Source organism: Anopheles marshallii, chromosome 3, assembly GCF_943734725.1.
Source record: "Anopheles marshallii chromosome 3, idAnoMarsDA_429_01, whole genome shotgun sequence".
NCBI lineage: Eukaryota > Metazoa > Arthropoda > Insecta > Diptera > Culicidae > Anopheles > Anopheles marshallii.
The window spans coordinates 8276925-8301500 of NC_071327.1; the positions used below are offsets into that span (position 1 = coordinate 8276925).

The 24576-nt window shown below is 44.0% G+C and overlaps 1 protein-coding gene across 1 annotated transcript in view; it reads left to right on the forward strand.

The window, feature by feature from the left end:
• LOC128716178 (uncharacterized) overlaps positions 1-22863 on the forward strand; it is a 104815-nt gene extending 81952 nt beyond the window's left edge. Inside the window, exons 19-23 of the mRNA XM_053811099.1 lie at positions 8016-8410; positions 16819-16951; positions 20990-21128; positions 21208-21816; positions 22253-22863. Coding sequence (XP_053667074.1) covers positions 8016-8410; positions 16819-16951; positions 20990-21128; positions 21208-21816; positions 22253-22863 — 1887 coding nt within the window. The remainder of the gene's footprint in view (positions 1-8015; positions 8411-16818; positions 16952-20989; positions 21129-21207; positions 21817-22252) is intronic.
• The last annotated feature ends 1713 nt before the right edge of the window (positions 22864-24576 follow it).

Genomic DNA, 24576 nt, shown 5'->3' on the forward strand with positions numbered 1-24576 from the left:
GGGGTCGAATGTCTTCCCTTTTCATTTAATGCTACGCTCGGTTTATTATCAATATCAACGGTGGATGCTAGTGGCACATTTTATTATATGAATGAGTTTTAATTGAAATCACCAATCAGACTGTGATTAGGGCGTGAATTTAAATGATGATAAAAATTTATTCGATTTTTTTTTTCAAAAGGCTAAAACCTACCATGCGCCTCCATCGGGTTTTGCTTACGAAACCGGACACCAGGCGTCTCTACCGTCTTTTACATTTTAAATATAAGGATTTTATTCAAAAAATAATTTTCTTTCTGTCTTTTTAATTGCATTATTCGACAAATTAACGTTCAATTGTTTTTTTTTTGCTTTGGTTGACATAGTTTCTACTTTATTACATACATTTATAGCAATGAATCATACTGCAAGTTAGACAAACTTCTCATCCATTTGCAATTCACTAGCAGCTGACGAGCATCCACTGAAGATAATTAAAGTTAGATTACACCTACAGCGTCTCCTATCACGCCATCGGACATAGCAGAAATAATTTCTCTGCCAACGCTCCACAAACCGCTTCTCCACAGAAAAGGAGAAACGTACGTACAACTAATTCGCAAAGTCACCCACTAATCATACCGCACCCGAAACTCACACCATCACGCTGTTAAACATCCATAATCGCTCCATAAATGAATGCGTTCACACTTCCACTCAGCACGCTCCGAATGTGTCTAGTGTGCACGAAACTTCCGTGTCAAGGATTTCGTGACATTTGTCGCTACCGGAAGGATAATGCATCGCTTTCGCTAAATGCACCGAATGCACCGAGAACACGAACACACACACACACATAGTTTGCGATCGTTCGGGGTGTTTCTCCATTGAGTTGCCATAAATTGCGAACTCATGCAGTTTGCATCACGTCACACTAAAGCAAGCAGCAATTTCCTTGAATGAGTGCGTTCAAAAGTCAACAAGTTGCAAACTGCACTTATGATCGCATGGAGCGGTATATTTTCCAGCGCAATTTAGTAAAGTGTGTGCCCACAGTAGTACTGTTTCGGTGATTATAAAATATATCAACTGTGCATTTCGTCTCGCTTGCTAATGGGATAATAATTTTATCTTTCAATCTTATGGCTGGGGTTACAACTTACGAGGAAAATAATTTAAAGTAGTAAAGTAAATATTTTTTGTAATATTTTAGGCATATTGTGGAGTTTCTGATTTTATAATGTTTACGTAAGTTATAAAATACATTAGAACTATTCTGAGCAACGTTGGCTACGAATAGAATCTAAATTAATTCTGAAAAGTTGTTCAATGCCCATAAACATTCGGAAATAAGCATCAAATGAGCATTGCAATTAACAGGAATTGCAATGAACTGTATAAAAACGTGGTCAAAACGTCGGATGGAGGTAGGGTAGGGTCATACGAGACCCTACCTGTTTCTACGTTGTTCATTCCCTGTAAAGAAGAACATTAATGATAAACGTGAATAATTGAAAAAAAAAACAGCTCATACCCAATCATATAAAAGCCGCTGCGTACGTTATAATGATGACCACACTATGGCCATTCCAGGAACGGCCATTCCACCTCACTGCATCGGAATGCGTGCGGAAATGCTCATAGCATTGCGCACATGCATCGCCGGCACATTATCTCCACCGCAGCAAACGGTCAAAGCGGAATCGTTCGATCGATTTTAAACGAACCGATCCGTTTCGCCAACCGGCAAATATGCACCGGCATGCACTTTCGAGTGCTGGCAAATGCGATCATAAAAAAATATGCACACACAAACACACGCACCCACAAAAACGGCATCCGATGTAACCGGTGCAGCTGTAGCTTGTAACCAGCGTGCCCCGAGTTTCGAGGCAATGTTCGTGCTGGCAGAAAATCCGTGCCATATCGAGTTATCCGGCGACGTTAGATAACTAGCGCAACCGGTGCCGAAAAACCGTTACAGTTCGCAGTTTTTCCTTCCCGAGTGTCTCATTTTCGGTCCGTATTCCACCCAAACCGATCCACAGTGGACATAAAACTGCACGAGATAATACGCAGATCAGCAAAAAAAAAGGGCATCCATCTCTAGGGCCGCTATTTTCTCCATGCACGAAAGGTACAAACACACACACATGCTTGGGGGACGCTTTCACGCGTGTCACAACACGTGACCACGGTCCACTGTATGGTAACGCATGCTTATTGTCAAAGGCTACGCCAATGCAAAAACGGGCACCAAAGCTCCACCGTGTTTTATCGGACGGTGCCATCGAAAAGGACAATTTTCTCCACCGCGGTACCGCGGCTCCCGGTGGTGTGGTACGGAAACAGGACGGATAACGGATGATGTTTCACGCATTCATAAATAAATAACGGACACGGGCATAATTTATGCCGTTGTTCAACCGCGGTGATGGCGCTTAAGCCTGTTGCACGCACCTTTTCAATCGTGTGATATAAGCAAATGGATACCGTGGGCCGCTTTACCGTCCCCGCTGGTCAACGGTACGGTTACGACGGTTGCATTTTACGGGCTGGTAAAATTGAAATCATTTTCAGTGTAACGATGCGTCCGTTCAACTCTATTTGCTTGCACTGTCTAACTTTTGCACTGGTTTCCTGTTTTGTGCCATGTAGTTTTATCCTTGATTTATGAATTGAATATTAAAAAAAAAATATTCTTAATGTTCCTTTTTTCCTTTTTTATTTATCTTTGTAAAGTGTATGAAAATATTTTTAAAAAACTTCGGGCTATAGAGTAATGCTTATTGGTGAAAGTTTGTAAAATCTTCAAGAAGTGCTCAGTTCAACTTGGTCTTAACAAACAGCATGGACAATACAGTTTTACAATTTAATTATTCAAAAGCTTAATTCCGATGGAAATAAATTCCACTGTTTCATTTGAACTATCGCTCATTCACAAAGGAATTCACTGTAACAACCCACCCACGTCCGTCAATGGTGGGTGCATTTCAATCCAAAAACCTCTCCATTACCGACCGGCAAGGAAGTGGATAATCCTACAAGCTACAGAAATTAGTCCGCCGTTTAACTGTTGATGTTAACCTCTCCATCTTCCACGCCGTGACGTCTTAATCTTGCCAATTCCGGTGCGTATCAAGACGTCACGATCCCATCTTCAGTGATAAAGCCTTCAAAACCCGCACCCCAAACCCGCCTACCCGTTTGTGGATGGTGTTTGGGTCGTTGATCACACTTTCGGCAAACGGATTCGCCACCCTCCCCGACCCACGGTCAACACACGGTCAGACAGTCACCCACTCACGGGTAATTAACCTTATTAAATATGTCATCCTTCCGAATGCGTAGCTGACGCCAGCTGTCTTTAGATAGTTAAACCCAAAAACCGCCCGAAGCAACGATGGAACTCGAAGCAACGAGTTATCTGCCGATGCCGAAACCATCGAATGGGTGAGATAAATAAATTACAACCGTCACGCATAGCGGACGGGATCTGATGTGCCATACCTCACCCTACCCGCCCCTGCTAGGGTTGACCTGGCGCGTGGCTTGCATAAATGTGATTGAAAGTCTATTACTTACGACTCGATTGACGTCACGGTTCAAGTGCCGATGCAGCCAATAAATCGATCGTTCCGTGTGAGTGTCGTTGACATGCTAAGTCGAGCGTGGTACGGGTGCTGACCAAAGGTAATAAACCTGCATTCAAAGCTACTCTGTTTCTATGCTGCGTTGCACATTAAATTGATTTCAATGAAGATTTAATATTCCACTGTGGAAATTCCAGGCCAACTGCACGATTGCACTCTTTGAGGACCGATGAGTTGTGTGCTGGATGAGAATTAATGATGCCAGCATCTCCGTACAGAGAGGTTCATTTGTGTGCTGATTAACGATGTAGTCGGTGAGTCGTAATGGTGAGCTACTTCATTGTAATGCACACGCTGAACGGCAACATGAAAGGAGATAAAATTTAGGAATTGAAGTACATGGCGATCATATTTATTATTCATTTTAAATAAGTTTTTTTTAACACAAAAATATATTAACGTGGTTTGAGGATGATAAATAAATAATCGTGCATATAAATTTGTGCCAACCAGCAGTACTAATTACAAACTTGCCGGAAAACCGCTGCTTGATAAGACATATCGTTCGTTGCAACGTAAACTTTCCTCGACAATAGATATGTTAATAATACTTGCTTCATAAATCTTGCTCTTCTACCCTGAAGCAGATTACAAAGTCAAAATCAACCATTCAGTCTCTCTACCATCCAGTAAGACGCTCGCCACAAATCTTCGTACTACGTAACGGCTTTACAATAAGTCAGCCACCGCACACCATGCGCATGCATCATAAACCAATCGTCAATTTCTGCCCCTGCAATGTATAACCCCAACGATGTGTTTGCCACAGCTGTGATACTTCCTTGCTAGTTTGCTCTTATTCATTCCTTCAATAAATTGCACTTAATTTATTATCCACCAGTAAACACTCCCAAGGTATCCACCGCTGTATCATTGTTCCAACACAATCGTCTAGAGCATCTTTTGGTGCGTGTGTGCACGTGTTTCTGTTGGTCGGATCGAAAGACAAATAAGGCACACACTTGCATCACAATAAGGCAAAGGATGCACCAGGATTGCCAGATGTTACCACAAAACCATTGTGTGCACAAGCAAGCAACTCCGAACGGGCGGGGACATTTGGGCGCACTGCGTTGCCCATTGATGCGTGCACGATGGAACAAAACAATGGCAAACGACGGACAATGGTAAATCGTTCGGCTATAAGTCGTATTCTAGTGGTCTTTCTTTAACTGTGAACAATTTCCTCCTGTCTGCCAATCGTTTACAGCGGGCGTCTTATTGGACGTAATTCGGTTCATCTCAACATCTTGGGCTCGATCTACCTCGTCTTCTATCAACATACTCCAGCATCTGACCGAGACTGACAACATTACGATTGCACATGGCTGATTGATTGTTTGATAGGCTTCAGCGAAGTTACCTAATAGAATGAATGAAGGTGTGTCACTATTGGTTTGACTGATCTTCAACAACAAAAGAGATTATTTCACAGTCGATCAACCGACTACCTATCCTCATGTAAAGTTCTATTTCATAAGAGAGTTGTAGAGTAAAGATGTTAGTCTCAAAGGACTCAAACTTCATTCAATAAGCTTAGTGACTGCACAAAGTGAGTGTAGCAAATAGTTTTTAGTGTTTTCGCCTTTAAAAGTCACCTAACATGCACTATTTCGTGTAAACGAATTAAAACCCGTAATCTCTATTTCGAATTCTTTAACCAACCAATATGAAAAACTCGCCCAAACTAATCAACAATAATGATCTCAGACTAGCGTTTAAGTATAGGGAATATTTTTTCAAGTAATAATTAATTAGTAATCATTCCTAGGCATAATTATGAAAGATCTTAAAACTCCGAAAAAGAATAAAATCACGTTGCAAGAATCGTTGTTTTGCAGGAAAAGCATAAAAATTCCATTATCACTCACTTTTTCAATTACAGTTGCTCTTTCTGCTTTTTGTGCATTGTTTTAAGGATGATTTGCACCACATCTTTTTCTTGAGCGCATCATGAGAATGGACATTTTTTAACCTTTCGTTTTTTTTTATCATTTGTTTTGCCCTTTTCAATTTTATAATACACCATTAATAGTGCTTAAATTGTAGACAAAAAAAAGCTCTTTACTTCACGCTCCCTTGCGTATCACACCATCCGTTTAATGCGGCACGTAGTCGAAAACGGCACGCAAAGCACGTTTTAGTCCTTTTCCGTACAATTGCAGCGTGTTTTCATTTCCGCTTCGGTATATTCTGTTTTTTTGCCTCCCGCCAATGCACCATTTGTAGTTTTGAACGATTTTTACCTTCTGCAAGCAATTGTCGCTGGCAATGAAACGTGCACACGTCATCTTCCTGTCAGCTTGGAACGCATACAATCGCAGCACAAAAGAAAAGCATTTTTCTTGCCGCTTTTTTCGTTCAACTGGCATTCCTCTATAATATTCTAGCTTGTGACATCTCATCTCATCGTTATCGTTATCTTTCTATACGGATGATCGCGACGTTCCGACCCGCTCTGTGGCAGGAACAAGCTTTTGTGCAACGATTTGAGCAGCAAAAACAGGTTAAAAAAAAACATGCAACACATGCGACGAAGGTATGGTCGAGCAAGCACGAAGATGCGCCGGATGACAAATATTGCTTATAAACTTCAAAAAAGTTAACCCTCAATCTGTTCGCCTGCTGTTATGCAACGGCAGTGCAGTGTTTATCCTTTTATCTGTTTGCATTTGTGATTATTTCCTTCGCCACAGGAAGAAAAGAAAAGGAAAGTTTGATCTCTATTCTAGTGGGTTTTTGAGTGGGCAAACGAGCAGAACAATGTTTTGCCATAAAAAAAAAAAACAATCTATTATAACATCCGCCGGGACAGTGTATTATTTCACTATTTAGAAAATGATGAGCTCACGTGTCTCTCTCGTTTCATAAAAAGGTAACATAATAGTCCTTCATTATCACTCAATTAAATTGCCCAATTTATATGCTAATGTTACACGCTCTGCCGTCTAATGTCGACAAGTAATTTGACACCGAACAAATCGATCCTTCTTTTCCCCGTACTGCTTGTTCTGCTATAATTTCTCCATTTTCACTCAATTTGTGTCATAAAACATCAGCCGATCCACTTCACGCGCCAAAACCCTTACCGCATACGCACTAACAGGGAAAAAGTTTTCCCATTTTTCAAATCACTTCCACTCCGTCTCGTTGGCCGATTTTCCGACACCCTCTCAACAATGGAAACTTTCCATAACCATGCACGTGCGTTGACCGGTCGGGTACGGGCAGGTGCACTGGATTGATGCGAAGAGCTTTTCCCGCATGCGACAGGAAATGGATCGATGCGTTGCCCGGTGCGATGTACGAAAAGGCCAATAAATTTCATTTGCACTTGATTGATTACCAATTCCAAACCACGGGACACATCACGGCAAGGACTTACGATACAATCGCCATCCGAATTTCAAGAATTTGACGAAAGCTTTTAAAAAAGTCTATCAATTAAGATGAAACTTGTACAGAAAATCTTCTAACGCTTTTTTCCAGTTCTTAGAATTTTAACGATTTTTTAACGTTTTTCTACTCAATGGAAAGTTACATACAGTCACAACATCAAACGATACCATCTAGTAAAAAAAAAACCATCACATTTCATGGAATTTTATTTTAACCGAAGAACCGCGACGGTTTGTTTTACACCCATTATTAAGCTGCCATCATCACCAAGCTCTCCATCGATAGAAAACTCCTCGACATTACTCAGCAGGCTCTGTTAGCTTCTTATTGCTGAAAGTGCATTTACTTGCGGGATGTTCCGAGCTCTGACTGTCTAATTCCTTCACTTCGAAATTGTGGTAGATACTTATGACGTCCATCAATTGGCCGATGGCTCCAAACCACAAAACCGCTCCCCGGTAAGATTGCGGTGGTTGCAGTTCATTTATCATGAAGAAATTAATTGAGTGCTACCGGCCATATACGAGCTGCTAATTTGACGTACCACCCTGTTCAATGTGAACTAAGACGATTTCAGGATCGATGCTTAGCAACAGGGTATTATTGACGTACAACGTTGCCCTATAAGAACGTCCGGATATTAATATGACGACTAATAGGAACAAATGAAGACGCATTTGTTGACCATTTTAAAACCGAGTCTTACGGTACACTCGTTGCCGGAGAGAATTTTCCGAAGTGTTTCGATAGCATGCAGTGCTGGACCACCACACAATCTTCTCGTCCGCCAAGCTGACAGCTTCAAATGAAATGTTTGCTACCAAGAAAAGAAAATTGCGACTTCACCCACAAACAGCACAACAACATCTCGAAACTGCGGGAGTTGGAACGTTTTCCCACAAACCATAACACCAGATGCAAAGAAAAGATGACTCAGTTAACACAACCGTTCGTTTCCATGTTTTTTCTTCTCTCCCTCTCCAGGAATGGTACGCACTGGTGATGGCATTGCTGTCCGGTTTTCTGCTACTGAGCACCTCCACGCTGGTTGCCATCACCGTCCTGGTAACGACGGAACTGCACGGTCCGAGTCGCAAACTGATCGCTGCCACCAACCTGGCCACCGGTATCTCGGGCAGCATCGGGCTGAGCTGGTTTCTGCCAATACTGTGTGCCACCTCGACACCGCTCGTGTACAACGTGATGGTCGAATCACCGTCGCACTGGTGGCATACGTCCGACTCCTTCGGTTTCGTGCTGTTCGTCGTCATCGAGGCACTGTTTGTGGTGCTGTTCGTGCTGCTCTTCATCACCCTCATCAAGCGGCTGCTCTATCTGGCCCGGAAGCACGACAAACACAACACTTCCATCCTGCGCAGGTAAGTAAAGCCATGCTTATACTAACAACCGCACCATCCGTCCGTAATGGTGTAACCGGTTGCAAGAATTCGTTCGAGTTGCTGGCTCTCTCCCTTCCGATGACTCGATAACAGCCCGCGAGTGCTCGGCTCGAAATTCGATACATAGTACCGCTCGTTGTTGCATCTGTATCCTTCTGGTCGTTGCTTTTTTGTTTTCTACAGCAGCTCTTGAAAATATACTTCCTCTGCTGCATCAAAAAAAGGTAAGCTTCGTTCGCTCTGTCTGTTCGCATTCCGTGCACTTGTTTCGATCGATGAGCGGCAGCAATTTTTAGAACCGTTTTCTTTTGCTACCATCATTTCTGTTCCCAGAACAAGTGGAAAACATTTTCTTTCACCCAGCGATGCTGCGGGCACTCGTTTTGAAAGCAGTCAAATCATTACGCCATCTGTAGAGGGTGGTAAGCCTCTGCTTCGTCTAGCCGGTGTTCAATTGAATGATCTCCATTTCAATCGAAAGCATTCCCATAATGATACATTTTTATAAGCAAAGACAAATACGCCATAGAGTGGAAACATCTGAGAAATGGCACTGCACTTATCCAAATCAAATTTAATCATCCATTTAGTTTGTATTACGAATGACCTGATTTTGCATTCGAACGAAAGGTTTTATTGCGAGATCGTTTTGATTACTGTTCTGCGGACCTTCTGAGCTTATAGTTTTGCAGTGCAAATGGCAATCGCTATGAAATTTATAGCTCAAATAATCATCAATTGATGTTGAAGACATTCTAACCCATTAAAAGGATCAACAAAACGAGTTCAGCAATGTGAAACACATGATACTGGCGCATGGGTAATGCGCATTGCATACCTTGCGGAGTTTATCGAGCATCTAACAAAACGCCTAAATTTATGCAATAAAACAATTTTTTAACAAATAAACAAAATAAACAAATTATTTCCTTTTGTTCATACAATAATCAACACATTTAGATAAAAATATTTCATCGTTATGATATTTTTATCTATAATACGATGCTATCCTCCCTTTATCGTGCTAAATTATGGCGCATTTCAGTTGATCGACGGGTATCTAAACTGATTCCCTTGTCTCTTTTTTACGCCACCAGGCATACATTCATCCTCTTGAGGACAACTTTCACCTTTCAATCGAACCTTTAAAGTTCATGAATATCCCATCTCGCTATTGCTGCCATGCAAATAACATTCATCGATGCCAGAGGCCTCTACGGGGCACGTTTAACTCTTTAAGCTGATAATAACCGTCCATTGGGACGCAAAAGGACAAACGTTCTGGGCCCGTTTTTTCTCCATTTGCTCACACCTCTCCAGACCACCCGCTCTCGGTCAACAAAAGGACAATCGAAGAACATTATCCCGGGACGGAAAAACCATCCTATTCGTCCCTGCCATAAAAGTCTGAGACAAAGTTTACTTTGGTTCTGTGTGTGTGTGTGTTTATCGGTGTGAGTGTTCCTTCTTTTTTTTCCTTCCCCGTATCCGATTCATCCTACCCTTAGGCTGATCTCCAGTCTGTTCAATAGTATTTATTAAATTTGTTTTCCATATGGCCTACGATGGATTCCGCTGGTCAACATCCCGCACGCGGCACATCATCCTAGATCACTCCAAGCCGATACGGACCGGAAAAGTGTTGGCCCTGAGGTCAACCGAAGGGCGACGGGAAAGATGACAAGAACAGGAAACCTTTCCCGATAATCTGATTACAAGAAAAATCGAACGCTCCGAGAAACGAGAAAGGATGCGCAACGACGATGGAAGATGAAATCATTCTATCGTCCGTTTCACTTTTCCGACCCGACCTCGTAAACCCTGGGTCGCGTATGTATATATCTGGTTGTGTGATATGCTTCGTCGTCTGTACCTTCCAGCGCTGGTGTTCCACCGTCCCCAAGGGTGGACTTGTTGAGCTCGCTGCAGACAGGGATTCGAACCGAAGGGATATACACCTTCTGGGCAGATTTTGCCTTCACCCAGGAAATCCATCCATCCAGCAACGACCGTACGGATCCGGTGCTGGTGCGGATCTGCCGGGCTGATTATATCGATATCACACAACATTTCTCTTGCTTCGTCAAGCTCACTAGCAACCGAAAGCTTCTCACACGGTAGGCCATGCGATTCCGGGCTCTAGAGACACGGTTCAAGGATGTTGGGCCTCTCCTACGCACCAAGCAGCTATTTATTTATGAACCCCAAAACCGAAACACAACTTGTTCTTGGTCGTTTTTTGCTTCCCCTCTTTTCGCTACCCATCGCGCCAACTTCGGCCCATCCGGTTGGGACAGTGAAGCAAATACCCAATCGGTTGCCTATGGTGAAACCGAAGAAACAATAAGCAAACGGATTTCATTGGATTCGGCACCAAGTAGCTTTTGTCTGTGGCACGTGCACGGCTGGAGATCCATTTTTACCACAGATCAACAAAATAGAACAAAAATACCTTTTAACCATCTCATGGCGAGCATTCTTCTCGTCCTTCTGTTCGTCATTATTATCCAGCAAAACTGCTTCGGTACAGCCACACATGCAACCGCCCTGCGTGTGGGTGGGTTTCCAAGGCTCCGGGGAACGGGGAAAGTCTATGGGGTGGAAAAATAGACGAAAAGAAAACCCCACTCCACGCTCTCGGCTCCATTGTGGCTCCCAATGCAAATCGATGGAGAAAATTGAATAAACGTCGTTATTTATTGCTCGACGGCTGGTGCCTGCTGGAGTGGTGAGCGAACGCGTTTGATCGTGGCCCATTTTGTGCCGATTACCCTGTTACGGTATTTCATTGCAGCAATAACCATTTGAGCGTTATCGAAAGCTCGCCTAATGGTTGTAGTTGGCATAATGATAATGGAGAACAGTAATCCATGCTGTATGTTAATACTTTATTGTTTAATCAGTGGAAGTTACGCGTTATGTCGGAAAACAATTCGAAAATAAATGCGCTCTGTGTAGAAACAACCTTCTGTAAAACACCTTCAAGATTGGTAAAATTTATATCACTCGTTGTTTACTTATCATGTTCTAAAGCGCATACGAGCAATTAATTGGAAAGCATTCTTTTCCATTACACGTTCAAATATCGATTCGCCAAAAGAAGAAACTTCCCTTGCGCTAGTTCTCACCGGCACTAAATCATTGCCCAACCAACGCCCCCCGAAAACTGTTCCAACCAATTTAACAACAAATCACCGTAAAGACGTCCGCTTTTGGTGAACCAATTTCGAAACGGGGCACTATCGAACCCCCGTCCATATTTACCATCCCCCGGTACATACACAATCGAATACGGAACCGAAACGTTGCTGGTGCAGAAAATAAAGTTTAATTTGTTGCACGTTTTGTTAGCGCCGCAGAGTACCGAAACAGTGCCACCGCCATTTTTGCCAATGCTGCTACGATTACTGCAAACGCCCACCGACGCGAAGAAGCCATCATCAAAAGCTTCCTCTTCTGCTCTTGTACAATCTTTTTCTTTCTTTTACGGGGAGGAGGGAAAATCTCTGGCAGGGACGTATCATTTTCCACTGACCGGTCTTTTGCTTCAACAATTTACCCAACCCCAAGTTCGTTGAACTTCAAGTCCTTGTAAGACTTTCGTCTTTCGGGGAGACACACTTTTGTGGGTTAGCCCGGCTGGGCAAGGAATGGGACAAGAATTTTCTGCAATTTTCACACTGCATCTTCGCGCTGGAATGGCAACAACAAAAAAGGCAAGCTTACGATCAAAACTTTGGGCAACATCCAAACGCAACCCTGTAAGACTTGGACGAGACGAGTGAAGGAAGGTTTGCGTGCCGTTTGTTGGTGCAACGGTATCGTGGAAAGCAGTATCGCTAGTAGCGCATTGTTATTCGACACTGCAATTCTTTGGCATTTATGTTATTCCACTTTCTTTCGCTTCGTTACCTTCGTTAGTGTGATTGCAATCGCCGGGCAAGTCGAGACTTTCATGCCCAACAAAAGCACACTCTCGCTGTGCATTGCCTTTCTCACTTTTGCATAGAGTGGCCTTCCGCATGCAGTTTGTCCGAGGACTGCTGTCCAGACGATACCGAACCCCATTAAAATCCGCTCCCGTCACTGTATAAACGTCGCCGGATAAAGGACAATCTTTCGCATACATGGTGCCGCATGCATATACACCAGCAGACCACCAGCAGCCAACACAAAGCCAAATAAATCCTTCCCTTATCCGGTCATCCGGTTCACCAGCAGGCTGGCAAACTCTCCGCCAGTTGGCGTGGTAAGACTTTCGGGCAATCCTCGGTGCCACTCGCTCCGGTTTGGGCTTCTTAACGAGCCTTCGGATAGAAATGGGGTGTGGGGAGGGGAGTGGGGGTGGGGGTTCCAAGTTTTCTTAGCAATATCTTGCAGCACCACCCTGCCAGCTGGGTCTAGGAAGTTGTTCCAAACGGAGTTTTCAAGATCCGAGATGCTTGGCAAAGCTTTGAGTCGGTTTTGCCCGATGTCCTTAGCACACGATTTTAATACCCTTTCCCCGGAAGGCGCACAAGTATTACCCAAGCTCAGCTGCTGCTCAAAAGAGCACCGGTGGTGGTGTGGTTCAAAGCTACGAACGATGGCAAGGATTATGGAGGCGAGCTTGTACACTCACCGTCACCGATGACCTCTAGGCACAACCGCAACCTTTTCCAAACCAAATGTTCGGATGTAAACGATTTCTTTCAATCATGCAGATAAAGCGAGATTTACGACAGCAAAGCCGAAGGGGAAGCTGGGTGGGGGGAAGATGGGATTTCGCCGTGCAAATCGCTAGCCAAATTGTCCCCTTCCGGGTAGCTCTGGCAAGGGGTGCAGAAGACTGTTGAAGCTCGTTAGGCATAACTAACCTTTGGAAAAATGCGATTGATTTTAATGATCATGATTTGTTGACGCTTGCAAATGATGCCGGTTTGATTGTTGTGCGTGCAGAGGAACGATTTATCTCCCTCGAATTTGTTTGCCTGATCGGGACAGTTTTCTGCGACAATTTACATTTATAATAATTGTAAACATGTTCTTGTTGGTACCCGCTGCTGACTGGCAATCAATTTGATGGACGATATTTCACCCATAATTTAAGCTTTTAATGAATTACTGTACCTCTACAATCAATTAGCTTCACGACAAACGAGGTGCAAATTCGCTTTCCTTTAGCAAATCTATTCCAAAAATACCTAAGAGTTAGCATTTTATTTTATAAAGCTTGTTAAACATTTAAACGAACAAATTAATTGACCATTTTTGCAATCAAAACTAGAATAAGTTTTATTCCCTCAGTCGTGAAAGCAAGTCGTTGGGGATTGCAATCTACCACACAATCATCGTTTTATTTCAATTATGCATAACGCCAACTAGCAAACTTGATTCGAAACAAACACTTTTTTCCCTTAAAACAATATGGTTTTTGTGCTGGATTGTCTTTGAAACCATCACATGCTTCAGTTCTGTTCACGACAATTGTACAAAAAGTGTACAGAAAACAACAAACTGCCACATACGCACTACATCTCCCCAGGAGCATCATCGAAATCAATCCTTAAATTGCTCAATCTGTTAGTCTCAGTTACGGTGCAATCATCTAATTCGATTTACAAAACTGCTAGTGAAAACAAACCCACTGAACCGCACAGTCAAACGATTATGGTCCAGGGGACCAGAAAAGTGGTCGGAAAAGGACAACGCGCCGGACAGTGAGCTGAACCAGAGCACAAAATAATCAAACCAAACTGACCTTCCGTGTGGTATTCAACCTTCAAATGAGCATACATCAGCTCTACCCTGAATGCCCTGTCTGCCTTCTGCTTTCGCTTCCAGTGTCACCAACTGGGTTTGCCGATTGGTTCGCAAATAAACCAAGGTAAAAGTCTAACCCTGCAGTTTCCTCGCTGGTGAAATCCCGGTGGACGATGATGCATCGTTCCACTTTTTTTTTCTGCGCTCTACTCTTTGCTATCTGTCCTAACCGACAGAGAAATGCGCACAGCAAAAAGGAAAGTTCTCAGAACACAGGGAATCTTCCTTCCGCGCGTACACATGTTAGCTTTTATTAGATTGGGAAGGAAGTGGTCGGTAAGCACCAGAAAAACAATCGGATGTAAAATATCCGCCCACCATGACAATAATAATCATGACGTACTAGCCGATGTGCGGTGGTATCCTCTTAACGCCCTAAAGTATGCAATCCCGCATCCCGTCGGTCATGAAGCGTGTCCGGAACAGGGAATTCCGGAAGGCGGAAGGTGGAATTGCCGTGCTACGATAATCGAAAAATATTTGCCCCTTCGGTATTCCAATGTGTGTGCTTGTGTGTGTGTGCTAAGTACGGTGAAACAATTTGGAGTATTTTTGGATCACACGCACAGCACTGTGAATACAAAGACTATCGATGCCCCAATACTGCATCAAGCCGAGTCTCTAATAATATTGACTTCAAAAAGAGTTTCGTTTTCCACTCACCTTACAGTCCTATGTATTATAAATTGGCTTTTTTACTGAATCCAGTTTCAATGGAAAGTTTTGTAAATTCCTTAACATGGTTTATTTGTTGGTAAGTAAGTACATCGTAAGCCTGTTTCTTCGATAAGCTGATCCATTCCGAAACTGTCAATTTGACAACGGGAATCGGAATGCCAGTACGACTGTCAATATGCTGGCCATCATCGATTTAAACCTTATGCCTCCTTTATATTGCCAAAGTACAACACAACTTCAAAGATACAAGCAGTGGTTCACCTATCCTGGAAGCAAACGGTTAGTCCCCCGGTGTACGATATTGATTAGAAACTCGTGCAAAACTTTTGCTCAGACAATATGGTTTGGATTGGGGTGTGTTTGACGCTGCCTACCCGTATTGAAATGGAAGAAAAGTTTCTATCCTCCCGAAACAGTGATATCGATATGTGTTGCCTTCCATGAAGAAGGCAGCGAAATTTCGTAATGAATCTACGCTTTACAGCAGCGTGTTTGCTACATCACTTGCCTACATTTAGGCGCATAACAATCTATTTTATTAAATACTTTTAAAGCATTCTTTCCGAAGTAATGCTACTGAAGTTCGTTTTAGCCATAGCTTAGCCGTGGCTTAAACATTCAATCGATCGAAAATTTAATCTATATGCTTCAGAGAAGGAAATTTAAAAAAGGACACAAAAAGGACGGGTGGAAAGCGAAACATAAAACCCCATCCTAAACACATGCTACATTCAACTCCACCAATCTGACCATAGCTTTGTCATTTCCTCGTTTGATGTTTTACTTGCTCTACGGGTTTGACGGAATGGCTTCATCCGCATCATCATCACCACGAGAAGCTTTTTCGCTTTCATCATCATCATCATCCTCTTCTTGAGCAGCAGCAGCAAAATGCTGTCCTTTCGCAAAGACAGCTGAGACAGCCACCGGGAAATTTCCAAATCTGGGCCCAATTTGTTCCACACTCCACTGCACACTTCCAGCTCCAGCACCACAAAACCTTTCTCTCCCCGTTGTGTGGTAAAATTCGGTTGGGCACCAGTGGATAACAGTGATGCCCGGAGCGGATGTTTGCTAGTTGAAGCTACATCCACTACACTTTCCTCTTGGATGTGGTAATTTAACCACCACTGGGACGTAATCTGCCACCAAAGGGACATGAGGTCGCCTGCCACGAACGGACTCGCTGACAGTGTGCTGCAGGAGGCAATGGGTTTCCATTCGATATCAGCATACCGAAGTCAAAAAAATAATCGACTGTTCCGCTTTGTTTTCCTGCACAACGTAAAGTGCCGACAGCAGCTCTGGATGGAGTTTAAGACATCGTTTGGAACAAGTGTCAATCGACTAGCACCTGTTCCCGCTGGAAAAAGAACTTAGACGATAGTGTTGATTCGAAGGATAAAAACAACAGAAAACAACAATTTGTCTTGCAGATTGCATACGTTCAGGCGAATCTTGTGATGATTCACGCTTTTCGATTCACAACATCCTAGCCGATGGAATTTCTTGCTGCAAAAATTAGTTTGTTTCAACTGGTTTGTCGTTCTTGCAAAGCTTCTCACGAGAGCTTCTTAGTAAAGAAAAAGTCCCCACCATTTTCCACCTAACGATTCGATTCGAAAAAATCCAAAATCTCTGCTGTGATATTCAAATAAACATTTGCTCAACTTCCTTACAATGTACGACAGGGGAATTCTATCCATCGACCTCGTTAAACCTTTGGGAGCAGCAACATCATCCATACCTTTTACCGTAGATTCTTTTCCCTTTCCCTTGTTGCACAAATCACACTTACGATCTTGAGCCTTCCTTGGATGCCTTTGGTGGCCCGATTTTTCTATATATGTATAATATACACGTTTGTTTGCTTCTCCCTTTCATTCCATCTACCGCAACTCTACCAGGATTCGTTTGCTCTACCGGACCGGGTTACTGTTCGTGTCGAATGTGCTCTGCCACACGTTCTACCTGGTGTACGTCAACACGGACGGTTTGACGTCGGGCGGTTATCTTTTCGGCGGTAACAGCATAGCACTGGTAAGTAGGAAGTAGTGCCGAAATCGAATTATCCACACGCCACATATTGGAAGATAGTTTGCTGCTCATGCAGGATGGTAAAGCCCGTAAGTGTGGTATGCTATTGGAGGAGTGAATTTCAAACAGCACGTTGAAGCACGCTCTTAACCGCTTGAGGTCGGCTGATCTTTATATGTTTGCATTTGCTGCGATAAACGGTTTAAATTTGAAAAGAAGCAACTGTTAAAACGTTGTGATGATAAACGAGTTTCTATAGACATATCGAACTCATTTTTAACAAAGAATTTGTTCAGCAGTTCAGTTCCTCTCTCTTTCAACTTAAATTTAGAACAATAACCAAGCAATAAAACCGCTAAAGTAAGCGGTACCAATACTCCAATCCAATTACACCAGTAATAATACCGCTAAAGTAAACACTGTACGTAGCAATTAAATATAGAGCTGTATTGAATATTGTATTCGTTCAATCACAACGCTGGTAGCCTACAACATCACAAACAAGTCTGATTCCGATCATCTACAGTCAATGAGAACGAACTCCCACCGTCTAAAATGAGCTCTTCTACATCAGAACACCACAGTTTCAATTGCCAAGATTCAGCACTGGCCACGTTCGTAACGTCCAAATCGTACCTCGAACGGTTAGCCACGCAATCAGAAAAATTATGAATTATTCACCTACCGCTGGAGTTTCCTTTCCCCGTTGCATTCCCGTTTGTCTCTGCCAAGCTGGGGATGGGAAAAAAATGGTTGTCTATTCTTTCCAAAACACGGTGAATGGAAAATTCATACACATGAAACCGGTAGTCTCGTGGGACAAGTTTCACTGGATCGCTTCCCAACTCCATCCATACTTTAACGCCAACCGGACCGGCAATACACGATTACCCAACAAGCAACGATTGCCCAAACGCGTCCGTTTTCGGTACGGTGGAAAGTACCTTGAAAAAGGAACTATCTCTTCACCTTTGAACGCGACAGCCAGTCGGTGCGATGCTGGTAGAATATTCGATTAGTAAGTTTCTCCTATTTGCTCGGCACACTGATACCATCAACATCATGTGTTTCGGTGGAACGTGAATCCACACCGACCGACCGTCTCTCCCGGTGCCGCTTGGTACTCAAAACCAAGTACAAACAAATAGCATTCACCGTTGGGGAATAGCTTCCCCGTAAAACCACCGATTCCTTCGTCACCGTGTACCGCAGCAAGGTGCAAAAGCAACAAAAGCGAATGATCATCCCGAACGTCATATAGGGGCAAGCGAAAAGGGGAAATTCCATTTTAACAATCGATCCGGGAATTTTTCTGCCCCGGTTCGGGGACACCCATAACAATCAGTGTCGTGTCTTGCCCGTAGTATGGTCCTTCAGATCGTTTTCCCTGTTCCCTTTTTTGTTCCAGTGCTTTTTTATTCCACTTTTTAACCGGTTGCAGTAGAAAAACTCGCCATGGTGCATTGCAACCGATCCGTGCCATCAACACACCGTCGCGAGAAATCTCTGCCACTCTTTGTCAGGACTCAACCTGTCTTTACATCTGAAATGCGTCTGCAAGGAAAGGTTGAAGGTTTTTTTTGGTACAAATCCAAACACTTCTCCTGAGCGGAAGTGAGCTTTCCAGGAAAGTTCGTTTATCGGTTAACATTACTGCGATGCGATGTAACACGTGCAGACAACATTTGGTAACGGTTTCGACGTCTAGCAAACGGGAGATACTAACAGCTATTTGCACATAATCGATGAACCATAAGGCGATGGTGCAGTTTAAAGTTACTCCATATCAAGCATAGAATTAGTTTTCAGAAGTTCATCAAGTTCATAAAGTTTTGTACGTTAAGAAGGTGTAAAGCGGACAAAAGCTGAGAGGTGAACTGTTATGATTTGATGTTACGTATATTGGTAACATATACTAGATAATTATGGTTAACTAATTATATTTTCCCATGAAACGTTAGCAAATTTGTTAAAGACAAATACATATTCCACAAAAATACATATTCCAATTTGTCAAAGATCATTGAGATGTTAAATGCAATCGACGTGTAATCCACCTTCAAATCTACAGCATACAACACAATTTATTGTACTGATTATTGAAATCAAACGCCTAAAGGTATGCACTTTACTGTTTTTAAACTGACAACTTCCCAAGTCGAAATCACTTCAAGCCTAAAGGTATGCAATCAGTACTCGTATGTACTTTCTACTCGAAAGCGTTGAGAAATGATGTTCCATTTTTCGGCACAATTTAAACAACGCTTCCTTTCGTACACTTTTTAACAAGGTGTGTATTTTTGCATGCTCATAAGCACAAGCCAGAAAAAATTCACGGCCTACGCAAGAATTCCTATGGTAATACAATATGTGTCCCATTAGACCATTGCCATCGATACATTACAAAGCGTTAGCAGAAGACAGTCTGTAGGGACGGTTTTATTTGGTGACTGTCGACTACAACTGTTAATGATGCAGTATCTCATTTCCTGTGCTGGCCTGCAATGGTGGTTTTCTTTGAGGACCGAACACACCGGCGACAGAAAGCAGCGATGTCCCTGTAATGTTCATATGTCTCACAGTGCATAATGAGTGTCACCGATCCCGAACGGTTAATGACTTCATTTGTCACTCGGTAATTCCGTGATGGTTAGTTGCAAAAGGGCCTCAAATCTGTTTGAAGCAAAAAAAAACAACGCAACCCAACACAACTGTACACGCGAACCTCAGACTCTACGTGGGTTTTACACAGCAACAGCAGCAACAGGATCATGACGTAAGCACATCATTAATTGAGTCGTGCCATAGCTACATTTCCAATCAGATCGGCACAACGAAGTGGTGAGTCCACAACAAATGAAAAAAAAAACCCCGCACTACAACAACACACTGGACGAACTTTGGTACGAAACCGATGAGGACCGTCGCCGCAGGGCACTGGGAAAACACTCGATTTGCTTATACCTCGGTTTGCTGCATGTGTGTACAGCGCACACAAAAAACAGCGGACGGTTGCCGGAGCAAGTTCCCGCCATCATCGCGCAGTACGTGACAACGTGACATTCGTCGAGTGGATGGACGGCACACCCCAGAGGGCCAAGAGTTCGATGAACAAACGAAACCCTCGACGTTGCCCGATTTATATTTGCCGTGAAACGAGCGAGAAACAGAGCCGTAGGACGTCCGTGGACGTCATCACATCCTTATAAACACTGGGATTGTGATGCTTCACGAGCGGGAAAATACTTCCGGCTTGCGCCAATTAGTTGACCGATCGTTCGTTCCTCGGATATGTGGAGATACCTTTCCGCGGAACTAATTGGAAATGCATGAGTCAAACTAAGCAGTCCCGTCGTTGCCAGTTACTCAACGAACTGGAACCGATGCGGTCAGCTACGATTTGAATAGGGTTTTCGATTTAATGGCAAATTTTAATGGAACCCACGAGTAGTTAGATAACGTTTCCTTTATCGTTACAAACGGTTCTGATGATGAGAAAAATTACAAATTGTATGTAAACATAGGGACATTATAATCTTTTAATTTGTTGCTAAGCTACTTAGAAAGTTGCTGAATATACCATGAATGAATATTTTGAACTCAGTTAGTGAACTGTGATCTAATGATGATTCGGTAAAAGAAAAACACCTTAAAGAACGGCAGTCAGAGGATTCAATCTCATTTTGTAATAAAAGTTGCATACTTTCAGGAGCAGCATCTGGTTGGTGAAATCTATACTACAAAACTTTGGTTTCGATGCTTTTTATGGCGTTTAACAAATAACTAATAAGGACCCTAGTGTCTTAGCAATCAGGTTTGAGGACCTTAGTTGTAGACACAGGAACCTTTATGACATTTGATTGCATTGAAAAATTGCATACCAGTAGGCGCTTCAAAACATCGATATTGCATATTTAACCAAAATCAGAAGCAAATCATAAAACTTACCATCAATTCTGGAAACTGCAATTTCTCCATATGTTTTTTTTAGAATAATCTTAACTTTATCCTCCGTTTTTATGTATTTTCACTCTTTTCCAGGGATTTTGTATACTGTTTAGCTTTATAGTGAAGGCGGAACTGAAGCAAGACACAACCGAGTCGACCAGCAGCAAGTCTAGCACTAAAAATAGTTTGGACGAAAACTTTTGCTCGGGATCAATCAATAGTCCGTTAAGTTGTGAGTGTTTTTCCTGCTTCCACCAGCGAAACGTTCAAACGCTTACGAACCAATCCATTCCGGTTTCCTTTCTCTACAGTTTATACAAATCAGGAACTAGATAAGGATAACGAATGCCTCTCGTCGGTGGGTAAGACAACGAAGATTCCTCTGACAATACTTTCCTCCCAGCAACCCCCGGCTTCGGCCCAATCGGTACAGCAGGGCCCTTCCGGGCAGCAACAGACCGCACCGCACATTACCACCATCGAACCCTGCCTGCAGGTGGACCTTGAAGGCCACAGCATGGACACGTTTCTCGGTGCTGCGGGAGGGCTCTGCAACTATGCCACCGTCACCGCACCACCGTTTGGGGGAGCTGCTTGCTATGATCTTGCCGGGAGTATACTGCTGCCACCCGGACCGGGTGGTCCGACCGTTCCGGGGACGGCACTCATCACGATCGAAACCAGCCCCAGCATAGTGCTGGCGGGACCATCACCGTTAGCGAATGTACCAACCGCTGCCAGCGTTAGCATCGAATGGCACCAGCAGCAGCAGCAGCAGCAGCAACAACATTCACACGCCTGTGGTCATCGGCCGGAACCACTGCCGGCCACCGTGAGCTTCCTGCCCACGATACCAACCGCCGATGCGAGCGATTTCGTCGGTGTGGGCACACTGGACATACTGAAAGGCGTTGGGCAAGGTAGTTAATTTATGCATACATACGCGGCGAACGGTTTACCTTACTGATATGACCTCGTTAGCTTCAGCATTGATGAAGTGGTCTGAAGCATCTACTGACAGGGCATTCGTTCGACGGTCAGGAATTCTATAAAATGCACACGCTAACAGAAACAAAAATCAAGCACCACCCTGACATCTCATTAACCATCTTAAGAACGGTTCGATGATGCCACTTTGCACTCGTGCATCGGCAAACAAAGTATCCTCCCGCTCGAAGAACCAACCACCGCTCGGAAGGCCCTTGAGCAACATCGTCAACAGCTTGTCTGCCTTCAGCATGCACCGCTGTCTTAGTTGACGCTCCTCGTAATACTCACACCCAAGCGTACACATCCCCTACTAACAGCCCGCATTCGTCCCCGGGACATTCTTTCTTTCTCGCTTCCTTCCCGCAGACAGCATCATCGGCATCCGTGGCAAAGCGCTCGAAGTTGGCAGCAACGATGGCAAGAAGGTAGTTACGGTAATCGAATCATCTACCCAGCTGCCACCGACGGGAACGCTACCACGACCCTCGGGGAAAGCAATCATGACAACGACATCGTCATCTGCTCCGACGCCCACACCGCCCCCAACCGGACCCGCGCCCGTGCCACTCATCCCCTACTACTCGGAGCAATCGGGGGCAGCCGGTGCATCGGCAGTGCATCACAAACCGGGCCCGGTACCAGCGCCGCCCATCATTACCGTCACGGCAACCGACGACGGTCGGACGGGTGGGCGAATCGACGGGATGCTGGATCGAATCTCGCACGATCTTGACTACCTGCTGAACCGTACGGGTGATACCGTGGTGTCCTCCTCCTCCTCCACCACCAATGCCACCACCACATCGTCGGTTGTGCCGATCCAGCTACGTCCAACGACCGGGTCACCGGGAGCAGGAGCATCCACCGTCAACAGCCCTGCACCGCCACAGCAGGGCTCCATTAGCGCACCACTAATACCCGCTTGCCACAGTGTTCACGAAGTAATTATCGAAGAGTCTGAAGAAGTAGATAGTTAAATATTTGCCCATACTCCCACACACACACACACAGGGTGGGGTTTGGGACACCAGCCCAATTGAATGCTGACTCTCCTTTGCTATATTGATTTGTTAAGGATGTGACTTTTCTTATTGAAGACGTTTAGGAATATAAGTTAACAAACAAGGAAGAAGCGCCATTGTTCCAAAACGAAAAGATAATATTGTTCCAATATGTCCGCCTTTGTTTAGATCGCTTACAATCATGCCTGGGCCATGGTTTGATTATGTTAAACCAGTTCCGTTTTACGCCAGACATCATCCAACTGGGGAAACCGGGGGAAAGTTTGGAACAGGATTGGCCGTCTTCTATCGTGCCGTACGCTCCATTACATTCAATCATCATTCTCATCATCCTTCCGCAGGCTCATTCGCGCTCCACACCGGATATTGACGATCTTCACCGTACACGCGGAACGGTCGGGAAGATTGCCTTCATCATTATGCTCGGCAAAGCGTTCCACTTGGCGCTGCTTTGCGTGCGTCAATCAATTTCGCCACGGTGCAGTATCGAGGGATCATGCAATTAGTGATAATGTAATAAGGCAACATTATGGTACCGAAAGGAAACACCCCGCACTGGGGATCGGTTTTCTTATCGTAATACACCCGTTAAAAGGGAACTTTCGGAATGATGCAGCCGTTTTGCTTCTTGGAAGTCCCCAACCACGGCATCTCAGGGGTGATTTTTTGCACATCACTCGCTAAGGGATCGTCTTCTGACCTCCTTCTCCATTCGGAGGCATCGACCAATCGATTCGCATCGGGAAAGGCAACTAATTGATCGGATTTTTCTTACATCAATCCCATCGCAGCCGCATCCTATGGGGTGTGGGCAAAACTTTTCCCGCCAGTTATCACTCATCCTGTTTGGCGGTGGTGTTGTGCTGATTGTGCGTGGATTCTCATTCTCCATTTTGTTTCCATGCACGCAACAAGGGTGTGGAGAAAAAGATCTCCAGCGCCCGCTCGTCTCACCTGTCAGAAGCAGATCAGTTCCTTTTCGTGGTCACTTATCAACCTTATGCTAGTAGAAGCTGACTTTTATCTTCCATTGCTTTCGTGGACTGGATTTTCGCTGTGGTGAATATCTCTACCCCAACGGCAACTTCTCTGTGGGAAGTGAGGCATCTAGGCACCTAGGCTCGTGCCTATCCCCTCTGGGAAGGATAATAAATCTTCTGGCGCCATTTTAACCGGGACAGGAAGCGGAACAATGTTTGTGTGCGTGGTGAAGATGATACGAAATGATAATATTAAACCACGAACTGGACATGGCATAAACACATGGAACGGACGGAAAACAGATCTTAAGTAGAGCAAATATTTAATTCAACAAATGCATACGGTTCGTAACGCGATGATAATAAGGTGCGGAACGCAAGGGAGCCAACTCGTTTAATGAGTCAGCGTAATTACGTTACGGGCAGGGACGATTTCGACTGTAAATAGTAGTCCAGTTTGTACATTATTAGTGAAAATTGAACACACAGCAGCAGTAAACAATACGACATGGTAATTTGCACCGTACAAGCATTAGAAGGGAGTCTTACTACGTTAAGGCACCACACTCTATACTCGTTATCTGTTTTTCCTTTTCCCTGTGGTGTGAATGGATGATAGCGGGAGGTGTCTTTAAGGCTGATTAAGTAACCGTCTTTTGTACATAGAGATATTCATCGGAAAGTAGGC